The 19,391-nt window shown below is 40.4% G+C and overlaps 1 protein-coding gene and 1 long non-coding RNA gene across 5 annotated transcripts; both read right to left on the minus strand.

Moving 5' to 3' along the window:
* Positions 1-999: 999 nt before the first annotated feature.
* CEP95 (centrosomal protein 95) lies at positions 1,000-16,321 on the minus strand. 4 transcript variants are annotated; one of them, XM_033518615.1, is made up of 22 exons: positions 16,227-16,320; positions 14,877-15,005; positions 13,816-13,923; positions 13,337-13,447; positions 12,275-12,383; positions 11,747-11,856; positions 10,813-10,920; positions 10,136-10,335; positions 9,661-9,730; positions 8,965-9,056; positions 7,727-7,848; positions 7,287-7,368; positions 6,990-7,104; positions 6,060-6,223; positions 5,688-5,780; positions 5,162-5,312; positions 3,901-4,061; positions 3,405-3,479; positions 2,769-2,921; positions 1,621-1,767; positions 1,460-1,531; positions 1,000-1,387 (listed from the first exon to the last, which is right to left on the minus strand). In XM_033518615.1, exons 1-22 carry the CDS (start codon positions 16,246-16,248, stop codon positions 1,211-1,213), a joined length of 2,571 nt encoding a protein of 856 aa, XP_033374506.1. In that variant the 5' UTR covers positions 16,249-16,320; the 3' UTR covers positions 1,000-1,210. The 4 variants fall into 4 exon arrangements, with proteins under 4 accessions (XP_033374506.1, XP_015500915.1, XP_033374507.1 ...); XM_015645429.3 differs by having other exon boundaries at positions 7,287-7,419; XM_033518616.1 differs by lacking the exon at positions 1,460-1,531 and having other exon boundaries at positions 7,287-7,419; positions 16,227-16,321.
* Positions 16,322-16,899: 578 nt separating this feature from the next.
* Positions 16,900-19,333, minus strand: LOC117245248. The gene is made up of 2 exons (XR_004499735.1): positions 19,102-19,333; positions 16,900-19,009 (listed from the first exon to the last, which is right to left on the minus strand). It is a non-coding gene; the product is annotated as an uncharacterized LOC117245248 (long non-coding RNA).
* Positions 19,334-19,391: the final 58 nt, after the last annotated feature.

The raw sequence follows: 19,391 nt of genomic DNA on the forward strand, positions 1-19,391 counted from the left end.
TCTTTCAGTGCATGAGTGTGACTTCTCTGTGTCTTGTCAGTTCCATCAGAGACACCCCCCTCATGGCAACCTTTAAATATTGTATGTACAGTACACTTAAATCCAGTATTTCTTCATCACTTCTCACACCGCAATTTTAAACAAGAACTCTTCTACTACCAAGACAAACTAATTAAGGAGTTGCACTTTTTTCAGGCAGAGGAGACTGTATCAGTAATAGACTTCATTAGTAGCAGCTTAGTTTTATGTAATTGTTCTCAGTTTAAGTCCTCATCCCTCACTGCTGGCACCTCCACAGTGTTTGGCTGGTGAAACCTGGATTTCCTGCCAGGCACAGCTCTGTTTATTGTACTGGAAGATGCTACAATAGGTACAGTGCCTGCTGCCAGCTCCTGGAAGCAGACCTTACCTTACTTCAGGTTGTAAAAGCTGACTGGTGAAATAGTTAATCATTCTTGAATTCTGGTCCTGTCAGTGCCTAATTTAGCTGTACCTGGAAGATGAAGAATGCTGTCCCCAGCTCTTTCCCAGGGATCACCTGTTGCAGAAGCTCATCAGCTATAGCTTTAGAAGAAGCTGTATCGTTTTCTGTTTCAAATTACTTTTCCCCGTGGACATAGCATAGAAAGAGTATTTTATATACCTTTATATTTTATCAAGCCAGCAATACCAACACTGCAAACACAGCTGAGGGAGTCATTGTCCCTTGCTTAATGTATTTAAATTCCCAGTTATTTGTGTCAGGTTTATTGCAGGCATTCTCTAACTTGGCCTTTCACAGGAAACCTGAACCTCTGATGTTCTTTGAAAGATCTTCTTGTGCTTTGTGAGCTTTCCAATCCATGATTTCTGACTAATGGTGTTAGACTGGCTTAGCAGCAACAGCCCCAGCACAGGGAGGAGCTTCAGCATTAAGTTGTTACATCAGGGAAAAGTCACTGAAGCACTCACTTCATCCCAGCTTCCTCTGGGTAGGGTCCAACATTACCCCAGCCTTACTAGGAAGGTAAAAAGTAGTTCAGAAACTTTATTGGTGATCATAAAATTGCTGTGGAGATTCCAAAGCCCAGAAGCTACACCCTTGACAGGTCAAAATGACAGAACAGAGATTATAGAGAGAAAACCAGCCTTACACCATCTTCCCATTATAGCAACTCTCAGACTCTGATCATCTTAGCCAGGGAGGACTGCAGTGACATTTACCCAAGTCTTAGAAGAAATGGCTTTGGCTGTACTGGAAAGAAGCCATCTGAAGCCTGGATCTCAGTCTGTCTGCTTCTAGCTCTTGAAAAAAGGTGTCATCATCATTGTACATGATTGCTGCTTGCAGTTGTTGTATTTCCTTTTCCATCTTTGATCTCAGTTCTCTTCTTGTTTTCTGTAGCATCTAAAGAAAATACTGGCATTAGCCACAGCATGTAAAAAGAAAAGGCAATTGGAAAAAATTAAGAATACTTACTTGTGCTTGTGCTTTCTCTCTGGTTTGTATTTCTTGAAATTCTTGAGATATAGCTTCTGCTAGCATGGAAAACTAAACATAGCATATGTGTGAGTTGAACTAATTAAAGAAAGACTTCTAAGTGGAAAAATATGATCTGCCTGATCCAGATGAAGCTTTACCTGATCTTTGTAGTAATTCTCCAGAGACTCCAGCTCAATCTGGTGTTCTCTCCGTTGCTCATCACGCTTCTCTTGAGCATAAACTCTCAGGTCCCTCAGTCTTTGCTTCTGAATTTCTAAGCCTTCTTCAAATAAGTTCTTAAATATCTGCCAGCAATTAAGAAAAGCAAAACTGAAACTTTCCCAGGAACTTGTAGGTATACATTTACATTTCTCAGCTACTTTTTCTCCTGATGGAATGGTGCTTACTTGAAGATAGGCCATAGCCCATGAAAAAGCACAATTATATAGCTAGAAATGGTGGTGCAGATACAGCTGAGCTGGATTTGCATTACTCATTTAGCTGAAATTTTGATAGATAAAATAATTTTTCATGTCAGTTTAGTCAGATGACCCAATTGTGCAAGCCAGGGCTTTTGAGCATGCACTGTGATTTACAACCCACCCTGTACTCTGCAGTCTGACTTCAGGACCTTCATCCAGGTTTCCAGCAGCAGGAAATCCAGCCTGGACTCAGGCTTTCCATTCCTCCACAAGAACACATACCAGCTGTAGCTCACAGCTTGAGGCAAACAGTTCTCAAATCCCTACCAGTGGATTATGCAGTAAACTTCTTTTTATTTTGAAAGGTGACAACAGTGTATCTGCTCTTGCACAGTGTACTAACTCTCCTTGCTTTCCCTCACTCATATGTCCAGCCCTAATTAGATCATATCTGTCAAAAAGTCCACTTTGTTTAACAAACACAACTGAATAACAAAGCTGCCTGTTTGATCAGTTCCCTTAACTGAAGATTTAGATTGTTTTCTTTGGATGGTGACTATAGGAACAACTTCTTAATCCTACTGTTTCTGAAAACTCATTTCCCCAATTTCTCATGTTACTAGCCCTGTTTTTCCACACTGATACTTCACCCTTTCTCTCCTCTTAGTCCCATAAATCATCCTTGTTTCACAGTGGTTTGCCCTGCACTGGATCCACATTTCCAGAGAAGGAACCATTTCATCTGTGGCCTTGACTGATCATCCACTTCATCCTGGCTCTGTGCTCTGGTCACTGCACTTGCAGCATTGAACTACCACACCTCAGCACTGGGGTCCTGACAGGAAAGAATTCCACCCTTGCAGAGCAAGGCCCCTTGTCCTCACCTTCTCCTCCCGTGTCCTCGCCCGCAGCAGCTTGGCCCGGAGCTGGACCCTGTAATCCTCGTAGTATTTCCTGGCCCGGGCCACCTGCTGCCTCTTCTCTGTCACCTTGTTCTGCGCCCATTTCTGGCGGTAGATGCGCTGCTTGATTTCTTGCTAAAGGAAGAGCAGCAGCTGTCAGACCACCAAAGTGCTAACAGATACTCCTGCAAGCAAAGCTTTGTTAATCATTGCTAACTGGGGTGCTTCATTAAGGAACTTCCCCACAGCCCAGGCTTTGCAGTTATGGTTTGAAGCGTTAGTCACCACTGATGTAGCAAAGTCATATCATGACAGAATTGAGGAGTCAGCACTGTCATAGGATCTGCAACACAACCTCAAGTTTCACCTTCTTGCACTTTTTAGAATGTTTTACCTTTTAGAGCAACAATGCAGGGTAATAATAATAATACTCCATTCCCATGACCCCAAGTAGCCAGACAACAAACAGATTATGTGGCATTTTGAGACCACAGCTACTCAAAAACCATAAAGTTGTAATAAGACAAAAAGGCACTTTCATGATCTGGGACTATGCATTCTAGATAGCTCCATGTGAAATCTCTGCATTATGTAATAAATAATCTTCAAAGAACATACCAGTCTCTTGCTGTGATCTTGATCTTTCTTAATAATTGCAGCAAGCAGTTCATGTTTCTTCAAGGCTTGTTCAACCTGGAAGTTTAAAAAAAAAAAGCTAATTACTTGCATCATGCTGCAAGGACAAGCTGTCCTAAGTAGCAGGTTTAAATACTACCCCTCTGCTGTTTTGGGGTTTGGGTTGAGAGTTGCCTTGTATAAGTTAATCAACTTTTGCATCTCATAACTCATTTTTAAACTAAAAGTTCAGAACTAGCAGTGGAAACTACAAAGTACTTTTAAAAAAGCAATAGCAACCCTAGTCAGTACTCAAGAAACCAGTATAATAGAAGGACCATAATATTCAAGTGGCTGATGAAAAGGTGAACCTATGTATATAAATCTGTACATCCCTATTTAACCAAGCTCCCAGAACATCCTTCCATGCTGTGCTGTGGGTGTGCAGGTGTCCTGTCAGGATATCTCTGCTGACATTCAGCAGGGAAGAATGACTCACTTCATTCTGGAGTTTTGGTCTAGGTCTGGCAGAAGGTGCCTTCAGGTACACAGTTTGTGCAAGCTGCTGCTGCCACATTTTATTCAGAGTACGGGGGGAAATGTGCAGGTGGGGAAACTCCTCCAGGAGCTGCAAGAGGAGGTTATTGTCTCTTATTGTCACTGTAAGATAAATAAAGAGGTAAGCAGTAAATTCCTAGAGAACACATTTAGTTGTAAATTCATTCAGACAGTGTCAACCTAGGTCAAAAAATATTTTACACTGAACACTATATAAAATGACCATGCTGCTGTTACCATGTCAAGCTAAGCCCAGCAGGACATGCCCTGCCAGTACAGCTAGCAGAGAAAGCAATCCAAATATTTTGTTTACTCTAAAGGACTGATTTTATAGTTCAGGTGTCATTTTGCTACCACCACCCCATCCAACTAAGACAGGTCTCCCCTTCTTTCTTCATGTGGTTCTGACCATCACTCATCAGTGATTGCTTTCTCTCTCTCTCTCTCCAGTTGCAGCAACTTAAAATAAAGCCAGCACAGCAGTGGCAATGACAGATCCAGGTCAAATAAACAGGTACAAAATAAACTGGTTTGCAACCAGCTCATTCCCATTACATCTTTGATCTTTCTGGCAGGAAGAGATGATGGGGAGATGAAACAAAAGGGTATTTACCAGGTATATGGCCTTCAAAAACTGGAAAAAAATTAAGGCAGCATAGCTGAGCAACATCCAGGTATGTAGGGATTTTATCCATAGGCATGCACAGTGCAGGTTACCAAAACTTGAGCCTAGGATTTGCAGTTTGGCTTTCTTGGAGCATCACTTGTTCAGCAGAACCAGTGGCAACCTTAACCCCACAGTGGCAGGGTCCTGAGAGATCCTGCTCTGTGACCTGTATGTGGCTCAGCTCAAGCCACAGGCACAATTTTAAATTTGATACATACTCAGAAAAATAACAAAAGGAGAGCTCAGACTGTTCTGGAATAAGCACAGGAGTAGCAGCAATGGAAACAAGCCCTGAAAATAATCCAAGGGATTTTAAAGAAGTAGTAAATGGGTTACAATTTGATTGTGCACTGATGGTTTACATTTACTTAAAACATTATCTTCCCTAACAGAAATTCAGACATATAGAGGTCAGAAGAAGGGAAAATGCTACAGCTGACTGGTATATGTTGGACTGGTGCCTTTATTCTTGGAGTTCAACCCAGGCTTTCAAAAGATGCCAGTTTTCCACGAAGTATAGTTTTGCAGTTCTTACTTGAAGCTGCTTGCTTTGGCTTCATGATCCCTCGTTTTGGAATCCACAGGCTGTATTTGGGATACTGAGGTGTGGTTTTTCTAGAATAAACTTTCACTGGCTGAGACACTTTTGGAGGTTCTTGAAAGACATTTTCTTTGTACTTTTGTTCCTTAGGAGCAGATGTAAAACATATGGAGAACAGGTATGAGAAGGGAAACACTGATAGAACACAGTTTGGCCATCAGAACATAAATGTATTTCAGACTTCAGAATGAGAACTTGGACATACTGCATTGGATTCTCCAGGCCAGAATTTACAAAATGCAGATCAGGGTTCAAATAAAGGTTAAATCTCATTATTGCATAACCTTAGCTCTTCTGCAGCACTTAATATTAGTAAGATACTACTTTGGTTGTACAGTGTTGTAACTATGACACTGGAAGTCAAGGAGGTTTTATACCCAAAAGTGTCTGGACAGACCATCTAGACAAATTTAAAAAGAGAAAAATCAACCAAATAAAACACAAGCAGTGCATCACCCACCACTTCCTTGGCAGCTTCTCTGAGCTTGGAAAGTCTATGCTTCTCCCTCGCTTCAAAAATTCTTAACTCATTTTCATAAGCTTTAGTGACCAGCTAGAAAAAAAACAAAACATGACTTGTTAGAGGAAATAATCAGTCCATACAGCCACCTCTTGTTAACTTGTTTGCTGCATGGGTCAAAGTAGCTTTTTACACTTTAAACTCTTTTTTGCAAAATTTGGGGTTTAAGTCTCTTCCTCAGCAGGCTACAGATAAAACAGCATATGATTACTAAAGGAGATCAGATGTCCCCATTATGTAAAAGTGTTCTGTTTTCCTGGTTTTAGTATAACTGTTGGTAAGAATTACCACAAGGTCCATTCTAAAAATTACCTTTGCTCTTCTTGTTCTTTCATCCCTTTCTTCCTGCAGGTGGCTGCGTATTGTCTTTATCTGGCCTGTTCCACTACCACGCAGTTTATGTTCCAGGTGCTGAGATGAGGGTGAGGCTGGAGAGAGGGATCGTGGCCTGCCTGGGTACCTTGGGTGTGATGTGTCTGCAGGGAAAGATCATTCATTGAGTATCTAATCTGAGAAAAGACAAAAACCCCAGCAGTGAAGTGTATTGTGACTAGGCCTTCATTTCACAACCACAGTCCTGTGAGCTTGTATTCTGTCCCTCCCCCCACCTTCTGTGGGAAGTGACAGTGGTCAAATAAGATTTTTAGGCTTCAAACACTAGCTTGAGTCTGTGGGAAAGTCAAGTACACAACTTTCTCACTCTGGCCTGGGAAATCATAAGGAGGAATCCAAACAGTCCTTAGAGAAGGAAAACAACCTTTGCAGGTGTTGTTTGTCTTCTTGTTTTCTTGCAAAAACAAGGGGTCAAGGGGTGTTGTTCCCAACTGTCCAATGATGGTGACGTGTTGGTTTGATGACCAATGAAAGTTTTACCTTTTTGAACCTTGGAACTGTCTATAGAAGAAGATCTGGAAGAATAAAACAGGCTCTCTTTTGCAACTAAGCTGAGAGTCTGTCATCACCATCACAGTTCCTAATACAGTGCAAAAACCTTCTATACATTTTTTACTGCAGCTGTGTTTCCCTTCTATTTTTTTGCAAAGTTTTACCACTGTTTTTTAAGTGTTAAACAGAAACTTGGTTACAATTCTGTTACATCTGCAGCTCAGATTTGGATCAAAGAGAAAATAGAAGTGAACTAGCTATACAAAACTTAGTAACTAACTGTAATTCAGTGTAGCAGCCTTACATGAAAAGGTTTCTTTTTTGTTTCCATCCTAATAGTGGCACAAGGATTGTTACCTCTCTCAGCTGTCCTTCGGCCATAGTCCATGACACTGTCACTGTGCTGGGACAGGCTGTCCTCATCTGTCAGCTCCTCTTCTCTTGTGTGCTCACCCAAAGCTCTCTTCAACATCTAAGGGACAGATATTTTTTGTGGGGGTCAGGTTCAATAGACAGTTCTAAAATTTGAATGAACTAAAGCCAGGTGTTAACTGCAGATTTCTTTTTCATCATACTACACCAATATTCTCGTTCTCTCTGCTGTCATTACTAGAGCTGCATTGCTCAGCTCAACAAAGAAGAGATTGCACTTACTAAATCTAGTTCATTTAGCCTGCGAGACAGATTTTCTGATGCTTCACGAAACTCTTGCTCAGACACCTTCTCCTTTGTTGTTCTGTGGGAAAGTGAATCTTCAGCTGAATCTGTGGTGGAATTTTCATATTTGCTAAAGCAGAAAACAGATTTAATTTCTGTTCTAAAACCTTGATGAGCATTATCTCACAATTCCAGTTTACTTTTTGCCTAAGCACATTTTTATAGGATTAAGTAAAGCAGAATGTGTAAACATCTATAACCATATTTAAGAAAATGAGTATATATCGGGGAGAAACAGGAAATCTTTCTGTTAGAATTAATCTTTCACTGTCACACAGCCAAGGAAAGAAAAACTTTATTTACAAGGGGAGGTGGGGGCTGGCTGGCCATGCAAATCAAAGTGCCAGTGTGGTTCAATACCAAAAATCTGAACTTGCCTTGTTGTTCTAGGCTGGTGCTGAGATTCAGGTCTTGGGGTTTGTGTTACTTGTTCAGCACATAGTGAGAGATTTTCCTCAAAAGAGGAGGTGGATATAGAAGATTCATATACCAGAGGCACCTAGGAAAATGAGTAATTGAAGGTTTTATAGATCATGTGAGTAAAGATGCTGTAATAGAACCACCCAAACCCTGTGAGTACAGATCTATAAAAATAGTTATATTTCTAGGCTCCTGACTGCAGATAGTATGCTTTAGAGAATTAAGTTTAAAGAAATGGACCAGCAAAAATATGGAAGATCAATTCACAGCTAAACCACCAAACCAGAAGACAGTATAGGTTAAGGTAATGACTATCTACACAGTCCACCTCATCAGCCTGGGGCTGATGCCAGGTAGTGGAAATAAACTGAATTTCTCTTAGTACAGACTGAGCTGCAGTTCACAGCAAGCCAAAAGAGAACACTCCTGTCCTTGTGCCATTTAGCTGCACTGGTTTAGTTCTGCCTGATAACTTCTCTGTTCAACTGGAGTAACTTGGGCTTGGCATGGACACACTGGGAAAGGCACCAATGGAAAAATGAGTTTCAGAGACAATGTAGAAGTAAAAGCTGTTTAAACTATTGGAACAAGCAAAGTCTGTGAGTACCTCTTGTGGTTGCAGAAGGCAAAATTTTGTTTCCAGAGAAAAAAACTTCCTTTACAGACACATTTCTGTGAGCACAGATTGGTAACTGCTGATCAGTTTGTGGGTTTTGCATTATTCAGTTTTTGAAAAGCAAAGGACAATGCAAGAAAATCAAAGGAGAGAATATAATAAGCTGTTCATCGAACTTTAAAAAGAAGTAAATCTAAGTTTTATTGGCAAAAAACCCCAAAATTCTTACTAATTTAGAATGCTGATAGACTTCAGAGAAAGGACATTACTGTACTCTTGTGCTTTGTACATTTTTGATTAAAAAGCAAGATAACCACTAACTGGTTGGTTGTGATAAATAGAACTCTGTGGTGGCTGGCTCTGTACATTTCAGAGGAAACAACTCCAGGAAGAACTGACATGACTCACAGACTGCACATAATCCCAGTCTAACAATACTGCATCACTGATTGTATATTGGGGAAAGAAAGTACAAAACAGGTTTGAAATAAGCCCAGAATTGTCACAAGATAACAGACAAATTAAGCAAAAATCAAAAAATATTGACTGAAATTCCAAAAATAAAGATGCAATGTATACCTTTGTCAAATTGTCCTTAGCATCATCTCCCAGCATTTCTCCCACTGCAGAAGCAGATGACAGGTACGTGTGAGTTAATGGCACTGTGGCTACTAATGTAGGCAGCAAAGAAAAAAAGATGTGAGCCAGGGCCTGTGGATCCAGATTATTCAGAGAATAGAATGACAAAGCAACTGTGGTTACCCAGTTGTGACATTCATTTCAGTAATTTCTCCAGTCTTCAATGTTCAGTGTCATGGGAATGCTATGGAAACTAAAAAAGGTAAGCAGTGTTTCCAAGGCAACAGAGAAAATGAGTACTGAAAAAAATAGCTTCTAAACCTTTTCTACAATAGCAGTTAATGGATTTTTCTTAGAATTGAAACTGGCTTGTTTGGTCCATGTTTCTCTGCTCAGAATAAGCTCAGCCATGGGACTTATCTGCTGGAAGAGATTTCTGTGGTATAGGCCCATCTTAACAGGATTAACTAAGAAAAGAGTTGAATTGGGGACATGGATTACTTTTTTCCAGTACAGGGAAGAGATTAAAAGTAACCTATTTTTGTTTCTCTGTAAAGCAGAGATAGAAATATGAACTTGTGGCTGAATTTAAAAAAATGCACTAATGATTCCAGTTTTTCTTGTAGTGGCAGCAAAAATAAATTCAACATTATAACACTTAAGAGTTACCCTATGGGATGCAAAATTTTCTCTCACCAGGGATCTTTCTTGAAAGAGGAAGACCATCAGAAATATCATCAAATTTTTGGGTAATTGACTTTTCAATCTGAAATAAAAAGCAAGTTGTGTTCTATAAATTCACAGGACAGTGCTGACAGGAAGGTCATACAATAAATCTGTCTGCAAATGGAAATCAATGCTGATTTTATAGCTAGATAAAAAACACTCTAATTATCTAATTTACTATACTATAAACTGTGCAGTCACATTGATTGTAGGGACATGTATGTATATATGTATAAAATAAGCACACCCCTCAAACTAAATTCCTCTCTGGACACTTAGTGAAGAACAAATCCACAATCCAAAATTCCTTTCAAAAGACACTTTCAAAAGTGTTCTTCAGGGACCAGGTACTCCCATTCTGCAAGTAAACTAGGAGATTTTCAAATGAAAGCAGGATTGGTTACTAAAAGAAAATTAAATAATCAAAGGGTAGGTTTTTCCTTACAGTAGGAATGTTCACTGCTTGACTGCAAGCCAGAGCTGCTGCCTGTCTGTCTGAGCTGCGGTAATCTCTCCATCCTGGATCCGAGGGCTGGAATGGGGGCAGCAGAGGAATTGCCTGCTGGATAGGCTCCCCCAGTTTTGTAGCACTGGCACTCAGACTCCCTTTGTGAGGTTCAGCAGCTTGCACAGACTCCATCCCTCCTGAGGAGGCAAATGTAAAGAACTTCAAGTGTTATCTGAGAAAGCAGAACACATTTTGTGCATTGTGTATACATAATAAAGGGAAGTGTCTTGATAGCTAATGTGAGCTGCCACCTTTTTTGGATTGCATAGGACAGTGCTGTAACATTTTTCAGCCTTGAGAACATGGTTTTGGATGTGAGGATCTTCCACAACAACTTGTTAGTGTTTTGAACCACAAAAGAAAAGAATACAAACCACAATACAAATTAAAAACAGCCTAGCTGAAGCCAAATCCTAGCTAAGCAAAAACACCCTAGATAATGAAAGTTTGCCTACTCTGAGAGACTAAAATGTCACATTTCTGAAAACAGTTTATTTTAAAAGATGACTAAAGTGTTTCTATTCATGACTAAAGCTCTCCTCCACACCACCCTAGTTCCCTACACCCCTAGATCAAAACCAGGTGGATGAGCTGTCAGAAGAATCAATACTCACCATCTTCCCTTTCCTTTACAATCTCCCTTTCACTTTCTGAGAACTGTCTGGGCAGTGCTGCAAGAGCCTCTGGGCTTTCAGATTCTTCTATCCTCATGTCCTTTTCTCCTAGACACAGTACAGGCATTTAAAATTCTAGAAGTGGATGTTCAGAAAGATTAAATTAAGATCTATAAAGCATCTTGCTATTAACTGTTGAGACAGTTAGTTTTAATGTCTGCTAATTGCTTGGTGTCACAATCCATACTAAGCTCAAAATAGGTCTGTTAAGTTCTTATTTAGAATTCCATGAAATGTTCATAATTCATAATATTTCTTTATGCCTTTACTTGAGATTAATCATCAATAAGAATAAGAAGAATTGGAATATTCTTTTATAGAAAAGATTTTCTATAAGAAAAAAAATTCTTACAGAAAAATAAGAAATAAGAATTATCTCTATTTAAGTCATGTGCACATTATTTGTTTCAGAGCCATCCATGAAGTTTTGAAGAGGCACATACTCTCAACAAGTCTTCTTAAGAATAAGCTTATTAATCTTTTTACAGTCTTAAATAATACATCTTATACTGCAACCAATGAAACATCTTCAGAATTCTCCTGTTCTGTTGAACAAGATGAAATGCCTGCTGGATAGGCTCTCTCAGTTTTGTAGCACTGGCACCTGCAGAACTGAATTAGAACTCAAACAACAAACCTTTATTCAAATAAGGTAGTGCACAAGTCATGAAAAATAATGCCTGGAATATTTACTTCCAGAAATTTTAACTTCAGCAAGATGCATTTGCCTGTTGTGGGTTGGCTTGGAGTTTTTTAATACAGATTTAAAGCAGTATTTATCTGAAAGAAGTAACTTTTTAAAAGGAAACAAAAAAAAAAAAGCCTAGAAGTCTTACTACAAAGAGTCTTAAAATTTTTTCTCACCCAAACTCACCTTCCTCTCTCTTGGAAAATGAATAAGCAGTATCTCCAAGTTTAATTAATTCACTGGTAGATTCTGAGCCATCTGTATCACAAGTTAGAATAAAATATTCTGACTGGGACCTAAGGGGAACATAAAGTCATCGAGTATTTCCTTTCTCAGCCTCTGCTTGTTTAGCCCACGAGATGGAGCTGCCGAGGAGCCATGCAGGACACGGCCCTGCTGCCACAGAGCAAACCAGAGCAGGAGTCACAATCACAAACTGAACTCAGCTTAATGAACCAATCTTTAAAATACAGTCTTTAAAACTGATCAAAGTTTTCAAGTTGTTCCACTCCACATAAAAACTAAACTTAAGGGAAACAAAATCAGCAACTCTTCAAGGGTAAAAGAAGTCCCAGATGTAATTTTAGCCCAACATTCCTTTTGGCATATACGATTAGTAGGTGTCTATACTATAAAAAAACCTACTAATTTCTCTACAGATACACAGAGACAGTCAATCACTATGTGAAAACAAATATTCAGAATTGTTCTTACTTTTCAACTGATGAGAGTAGTGTATGTTGTGTATGTTGATCAGCAGTGCTTTCCAGCTGCTCTTGAGATGCAATTTGAATTTCATCACTGGACAACACATTTATCTCAGCTGTTAATAACCAAGAAATAATTATTTTCAGGTAAACTACTTCTACCTATAAACTAACTATTTCCAGTATCATCAAAACAGTTTATGTGTACAATCAACATTGTAATGTTTTATCTAAAATGATGACATGTAATGTTCCCCCATGAGGGCAGGGGCACGAAAGTAGGGGAGGTGGGGCAACTTTTATGGTAAATTTTGAAAAATTTTACCACTACCAAACCCTTGTTTTGGTTATTAATAAACCTTTCTTCTTCCTCAAAAGAATTAAACTGTGGACTTACAGCTGGGAAAATTTGAGCCACTAACCCCCACTGGGTAACAAGAGCGGCAGTCTGAGGGAAGGGAAAAGCAGTACAAGCACTGAACATTCCTACTGTCCTCTTTCTTCTGTTCACTCTGAAACAGGGCAGAAAGGAACTCTGGCACCAAGTGCTCTCCCCTTACTCACAGAGTGCAACAGCCAGTGGTGACAGCTCTTACCAGCTCTGAGATAGGAAGACCACTACTGCCTGCAGTAAGATGCCTCTGCAGGGCTGAGCAGCTTCTCTTCCCATTTTCCTCAAAATAACCCCTGCTATGGATCTACTCCCATGACCAACTTCCCAGGAAAGGCTGTCACCACCTTTATTTCCTAGTGGGTAAAAGGGACATTTGCTCATTGTTACAATTAAACCAACATTTCCCTCCTTGAATCCTAATCCTAAATCATTTGACTTACGGGTTGAAAAGCAACAAACAAAAGATGAATTGTCTAGAGTAGGTTTCTGCCACAAGAATGAAGCAGAAAGATTATGTAAGTTTGGGGAGAAATTATCTATTTTATTATTGTTTATGAAAACAAGGAATGCAAATATTCAGCTTCACCACTAAAATTTCTTTCCCCAGGGTCAGTTTTGTCTTTCTCTTCTCTCCATTGTCAAGGTTATTGGAAACACTTTGGGTTTACATCTCACCTCCAGTCTGAGAAGATGCTTCGCTGACTTCTCTAAGATACTCTAACAAACCATCAAATATTTCCAGGAGGTTTTTGATAGATTCCCTGTCTCCTTTCACAATGTTCTCACCTCAAGAGAAAGTAATGACACATATTAATAATTAGCACTTCACAGAAGAAAAATTCTCAAAAGCAGGCATTTTCTGTAGAAGAGTGCTTGGAAATTCTTGTAAAGGTGTCAGCTCAGAAGACACTTATTTATGGCTTAAAGTGTATTTTAAGTGTTCTAAATTTGCATCTTTTCAGTTCTAATAAGTGAAAGTTTAATGATGCAGTAACTGCTTCCACACTCACAAAATAAATATTCTGGGATATTTTCAGGGACAATTGGTATTTTATATTTTTCTTATACATAAAACTATAGCATGAAGCAGTCTATGGAGTGGCAGCAGGATTGCAAACACGAGCTGTGTTTGTCTCATTAAACCAAGCACTTACCAGTGATGTGAGACAAGCTGACCTGCAAATAATCCAATGCCAGGGAATCTATAACTGCTTGTACATTATGTGCATCATCCTCTTGGCTTCTGGGAGTAGCAATGAAATCTATTTAAAACAAATAATAGATTTTAGACTATTTAAATGTCTAGCTTGTTGCAAGTACCTTAATGAAACTACTTTAACTTCTGCTGACAAGTAAATATTTTTTCAGTACCTTGGTGAAAAGCCCAACTATTATATGGTCCAACAAAATCTTTTATAAATACTGAGCACAAACTTAAAGCACCCCTTGGAAGATGTGAGGGTTTTATCAAGATTTAATTCAAGAAAAGAGACTACCAAAGCATTTCTCCCCCTTCATTCCCAGCACACACACCTAGACCATCAAACTGGAACTGCAGTTTGTGTTAGGGCTTCTTCTTTCCCTGTCACACACTGATTCCACTGCAATGTATTCTACTTAATTGCGAACAACATTATTTTTAGTTCTGCACTTACATTTAACAGGACTTCTACCTTCAATAGGTGCCAGTTACCTCAGTGCTCTTAAATTCTTCTGCAACTACTAGTCTGACACTTCACACACATAACAGTTTCTAAACAAAGCAAATACATAATTGTGTAACCTTTAGTTAATTGCTGTCACTGAAGTCCAGTGGAGTTGGGATAAAGCAGGGTTAAATCATAGCTCAGCTCTTAGCAGGCTGTAAGTATTAAGCATTTTATAAGAGCATTCTTCAGTGTTAACACTACTGTAAGATAAAATGAGCCAGTTCATAACCTTCAAAAGAATTATACCCATGGATATCTTTCAAGGCCTAATTTGTCATAGTTCTGTTGTAGCTATCCTCATAGTTGCCATTCATAGCAGTCCAAAGTTAAAATAAAATTCACCAATATTACTTGAATCTTCTTAAATAATTATAATCTTATATTTTTGTCTTTGGAAAGACACAAATACTTTAAATCCCTACATCTGTAAGAAGTTTCACAAGTTTCAATTTTATTTAGCTACAAAAAACACGGAGAGAAAAATAAAAAACAGATTAAGCTCCTACCTGGTACTTTTTCTCCTAAGATTGACTCATAAAGATGAACAAACACGTCAGCACCGCATTCTGAGAGATGCTTTATGTGCTGGTTTATGTGACAGGTCCTTAAAAGATCATTGGCAGTATCAACCCAATCTGTTTAGAAGAAAAAACAATGTCAGAACCAAAAAACACAGAAATAAAGATGTAGTTATTTACAGTGAAAGGTAACCACTGTGGCTTTGAATCCAGCAGAGGTGGTAAAACTCAGGAGGCTGACCCATCCATCCAAAATATTAAACACTGTTTAAGTGTACTGATAGCCCAACTGGACTTGGGAGGTGAAAGGCACTGAAGTACCACAGGCTGAGCAGATTAATTTTTTTTTTCCATGTAATGAAAGACAAATTTGATCTGGTCTTATAGCAAGGAATGGCAAATGTTTGAGACCTCAAACACCCAAGCTTTGATATACCATTTATCAAAGATCAGAAATGACAACTACCTTTTGGGAAAAAACATGAGCTTCTCTTACAAACCCAGGTTCTCTAATAGTCTTAGGCAATGACATCGTTGCTAAAGTAAATACTCCTCATGAAAGGTAAATTCTATTTTAATTAATTATTTAAGGATTAGAAAAATACAGAGGTGGCCCTGCCAAATGCTCTGTTGAGTACAATGAGATGTGCATTAATGTCTTACTTCCCCCAAATTTTGAGTCCTGAATTCAAAGTGCTTTGAAGAACATATATTTTTAGAGATATTAAGAACTTTAATTCACTGGAAAAGGCATAAGTCACCTTTGGAAGGAAAAGAATATAGAATTACTACAACAGGAAATAATTTGCACAGTTTTCAGTCTTCTGTACACAAGAGTGTTACTTTTCCCTTCCTCTACTCCTCCATTAGACATCACTTTCTATTAAGTTTCAGATGCATGAAAGTAGCATATATGTATATGGATATATACGTATATGGATATATACATATATGTATAGTAGAAAGATGCATAAAGGTTAAAGTAGCATCTCCAACATTTTAGGCTGACGTCTTGGAAAACTTGAATTTCTGTTCATGTGTAACTTTATTAAGTTAAAAGTGTCGCCAGGAAAGGCACAAAGACAAAAGAGGGGAAAGGAGAGGTTAACAAAAAGAGCTTTAAAAGTTACAACGCAAGAAAACAACAGCTTTAAAGAGCTGGTGATGCGATCATCGGGGAGGTGATGGGGGAGGAGGAAGCTCTCAGGCTCGCCTCTCCCGGCTCTACGGACACCAAGGCGGCTTCTGCTCCAGGAGCAGGACTCCCTCCCCACCGCAAGGTCCGCAGGGCCAGGCCCCAGCGAGCTGCGGTCGGAACCCTCCGGGCCCCGGCCCTACCTGTCCCCTCAGCGCTGCCCATGGCGGCACCAACGGCTCGGGCCCGCCCCCACCATTTAAACCGCGGCCTGTGCGCCCATTGGGCAGACGCCGCAGGAAGGGGCGGGGCCACGCGAGCCAGGCGGGCCGGTGCTTTCGGTCATGGCCGGTGTTACGGGAGCGGGGCGGGGCCGATCGCCTCTGTAACGGGTTTGGGAACAGGCCTGGCTTTGGACTGGGAGTGGGAACAGGGAGCAAAGAAAGAGTCCATGCCCCAAAGCCCAGCCGCAGCAACGGTCACGTGCCATTCCCCGCCGCTCCCCGGCCACGTGACGGGCACCCCCCGTTCCGCCCGGCCGCTGCCGCCATCCCCCCCCCCGGCCCCGGGCAGCACGGGCCAGCCCTGAGGCGTTCCGGCGCTGAGCGCGGCTGGCGGCGCAAAATGGCGGCGGGGAAGGGGTGGGGGGGTGGTGGTTCTGTGAGGTTCCGCCTTCGTCACCTGAACGGGAGGCGGTTGTGGGCGTTTTCTCGGTAAAATAGGTGGGGAAAGGGCTGGCCTGGGCCGGGGGTGGAGCGGGGGAAAGTTCTAGCACTTGACCTTGCGGGTAGGGCCGGGACGTTTCCCAGCCGGTGTGCCCGTTACCGGGTGTTGGTGTTAATTGCCACGATACAGGTTTGACAGGGTAACCCGAAGTTATTTCTGCATTAGAGCTAAAACCTTTATTAAAAATAAGATTTAGAAATGCAACTTATTATTAGCTGCTAGCATACAGGTTTTAGGACAGGTTGTATGGTGAAAGTCATTATTTTCCTTTCTGAGCAACAGTATTCCATGCTCGTCAGGAATTCTGGGTTTTCCGTGTTGAAAAAAAAAATGATGCCCTTTATTGTTAAACTCCTCGAGCACAACAAAAGCAGCTGAGGTCCCAATTTTGACTGTAAGAACAAGGACAGGCAGCAATTAAACCTCAGTAGTATGAACTCTAGCAGCGCATGGGTGTTATTTGTAGATCTAAATCCAAGTGCATGGACCACCTTAGGAACACAAAAGAGCTTTTGTTGTGTGTAAGCAAACACAGATCTGTGCTATCGAAACAAAACTAAATACAGAATTCAGTTTGCTACATACACAGCTCTGCAAAGCTTTTTGTTTCCACGTATTGGCTCTTAATTAAGAGAATGGGAAAATCCGTGTTTAATTTAGGAGGCTGGAACAGAAAAATGAGGAAGTTTTTTTACAAAGGAAATTGAAAGGAGTTCCTTGCAGACTTAACTGCATGTAGACAAGGCAGAGACTGGGTTTTTGTTCAGTCTTTTCAGTTCTTTAAAACCTTAGAAAGATTAAACAGCACAGTAACAGGAGTCCTGAAATTATACATAAACAAAATCAAATTATGGTGTGTTAAGATAAATGCAATAGAACAAGAAAAGATAATTTGTTATTTTTACAACCTTTGCAAAAATCTGTTTCAGACTCATCGGGAACAGGAAGCCTGTAGGGTCAGAAGGTGGAAAATGTTAATGGGAATGTTTGGGGACAAAAATCTTTCACAATCCATATTAAGTAACTCTATATTGAAAAAAACCTGGAGAGATTCCTCTATGAGAAACTTGCTGGGATAGTATTAACAAAACCAGTCAAGTTGGAGTGCTATTGAAAGAAAAAAATTAATTACAACAAAAAATGGTTGAGCACGGTGGAATTCCAGATTGCTGAGGGTCAAACAGCTGTGAATGTTCATAAACAAAATAAGCATGATTTAGGTGTTACTTTTGAGCACAGTATCATGCAGACCTCTAGTCTTTGCAAACCTTGCTTTATTCTTAGCAACAATTTAAAAACATCACTAGAAAATAATACACAACAGATCAAAAACATCTTTATACTTTCATTATGTAGATCTCTATGGGGTTCAGATCTTAAATGCTGTGAATTTCTTGTCAATAAAGAAAAAAATGGCAAAACCAAATAGAAGTGTAGAATCACTTTAAAAGGAGGAAAAAGTACACTGCATCTTTGATTTATAAAGGAGGTGACTTAGGAGATATTAATGTCCACATTAGAGTATAAATAAACAGAAAGTTACTACCATTTCTACTAACTCATTGCTTGGCCCCTTGTTCTTATCCAGCAATATGTTGAAAATGAAAACAAATGTTTTTCAGGTTGCATACACTGAAATTGTAAAACACATTGTCATGGTATCTTACAAGCTAAGGGCATAAATAGAATCAAAATGTGAAGAAATGGCCATCAAATGCAGTTATTTTTGTCTCAGAAAAGCCTTAAAGCACAGATTGCAAGAAGGTGGGAGGATATAAACGGGAAGTGTTGTTACGGCACTTCTCCTTCCTTATGCTATTTTCATTTTTACCCTCCGCCTGGAGCAGGTGGCTGCGGGTGTTTGTGCTTCAAACTTCAGCTCTTGTGTGTGTAAAGCCTCAGGTCGCTGAACAATCACCTGGCAAAGCCGGGTGGGTGAACAGCAGTGTCCACTTGGGGTATTGAATGTTTTTATTCTGTGCCTTTTGAGCAGCTTTTCAGCACTGCTGCACCTCAGATGACCTTTGACTCAGGTTACTGGCCTTGGTGTGGAATTCAAAAAGATAACACTGGTAACTTTACAGATTTATGTTTATAAATATTTCTGTTTACATCTATGTTTATAAACTTTTTTAAAAGGCAATGGGTAACAGCATAAAAGAACTGGCCTGAGGAGGTTTGATGTTTTGCATCCAGCCCTCCAGGATCCGCACTTCCGGCTCCTTCTGAGAGCAAAAGTCACAGGTGGCATGGGGCCAATCTACCGTGAAGTATCAGTTATTACTTAAAATGTTTGTTAGTTAAAAGCCCGGGTTTCTCTCTAGCCAATTCAGGAGGATTTCATAAACAGACCTGTGAGAACTGGAGGACTGCACTGCGGACATCAGGGTCCGGCTCTGCCCTCCCTGCAAGTTACGAGGAGCTGAGTTGCGTTCTGAACACGCCGGGGGGGAGAGAGCCTGTCTACACGGAGGCTGGAAGAGAGAATTCTCCATTTCCATTTCCGTCCCCCTCAGGCCGGGACGCCCTCAGCGAGAACGAGGCTCCCGCCCGCAGCGGTCCCACGCAGGCGCGGGCAGGGAGGGGTGGGGTGGGGGGGGCGCTCCCCAGGGGGGGGCACTTCCGGCCTCGAGCTCAAAGCC

This window comes from Parus major, chromosome 18 (assembly GCF_001522545.3).
Source record: "Parus major isolate Abel chromosome 18, Parus_major1.1, whole genome shotgun sequence".
Classification (NCBI taxonomy): domain Eukaryota; kingdom Metazoa; phylum Chordata; class Aves; order Passeriformes; family Paridae; genus Parus; species Parus major.

Coding starts and splice junctions, on each gene's coding strand:
- CEP95 (XM_015645429.3), bottom strand. CDS start 16,248: ATGGGCAGCGCTGAGGGGACAG. Junction 6,224..6,989: donor CCGAAGGACAGCTGAGAGAG/GTAACAATCCTT, acceptor CTTTCCCTGCAG/ACACATCACACCCAAGGTAC. Junction 5,313..5,687: donor GAGAAGCTGCCAAGGAAGTG/GTGGGTGATGCA, acceptor TCTGCTCCTAAG/GAACAAAAGTACAAAGAAAA.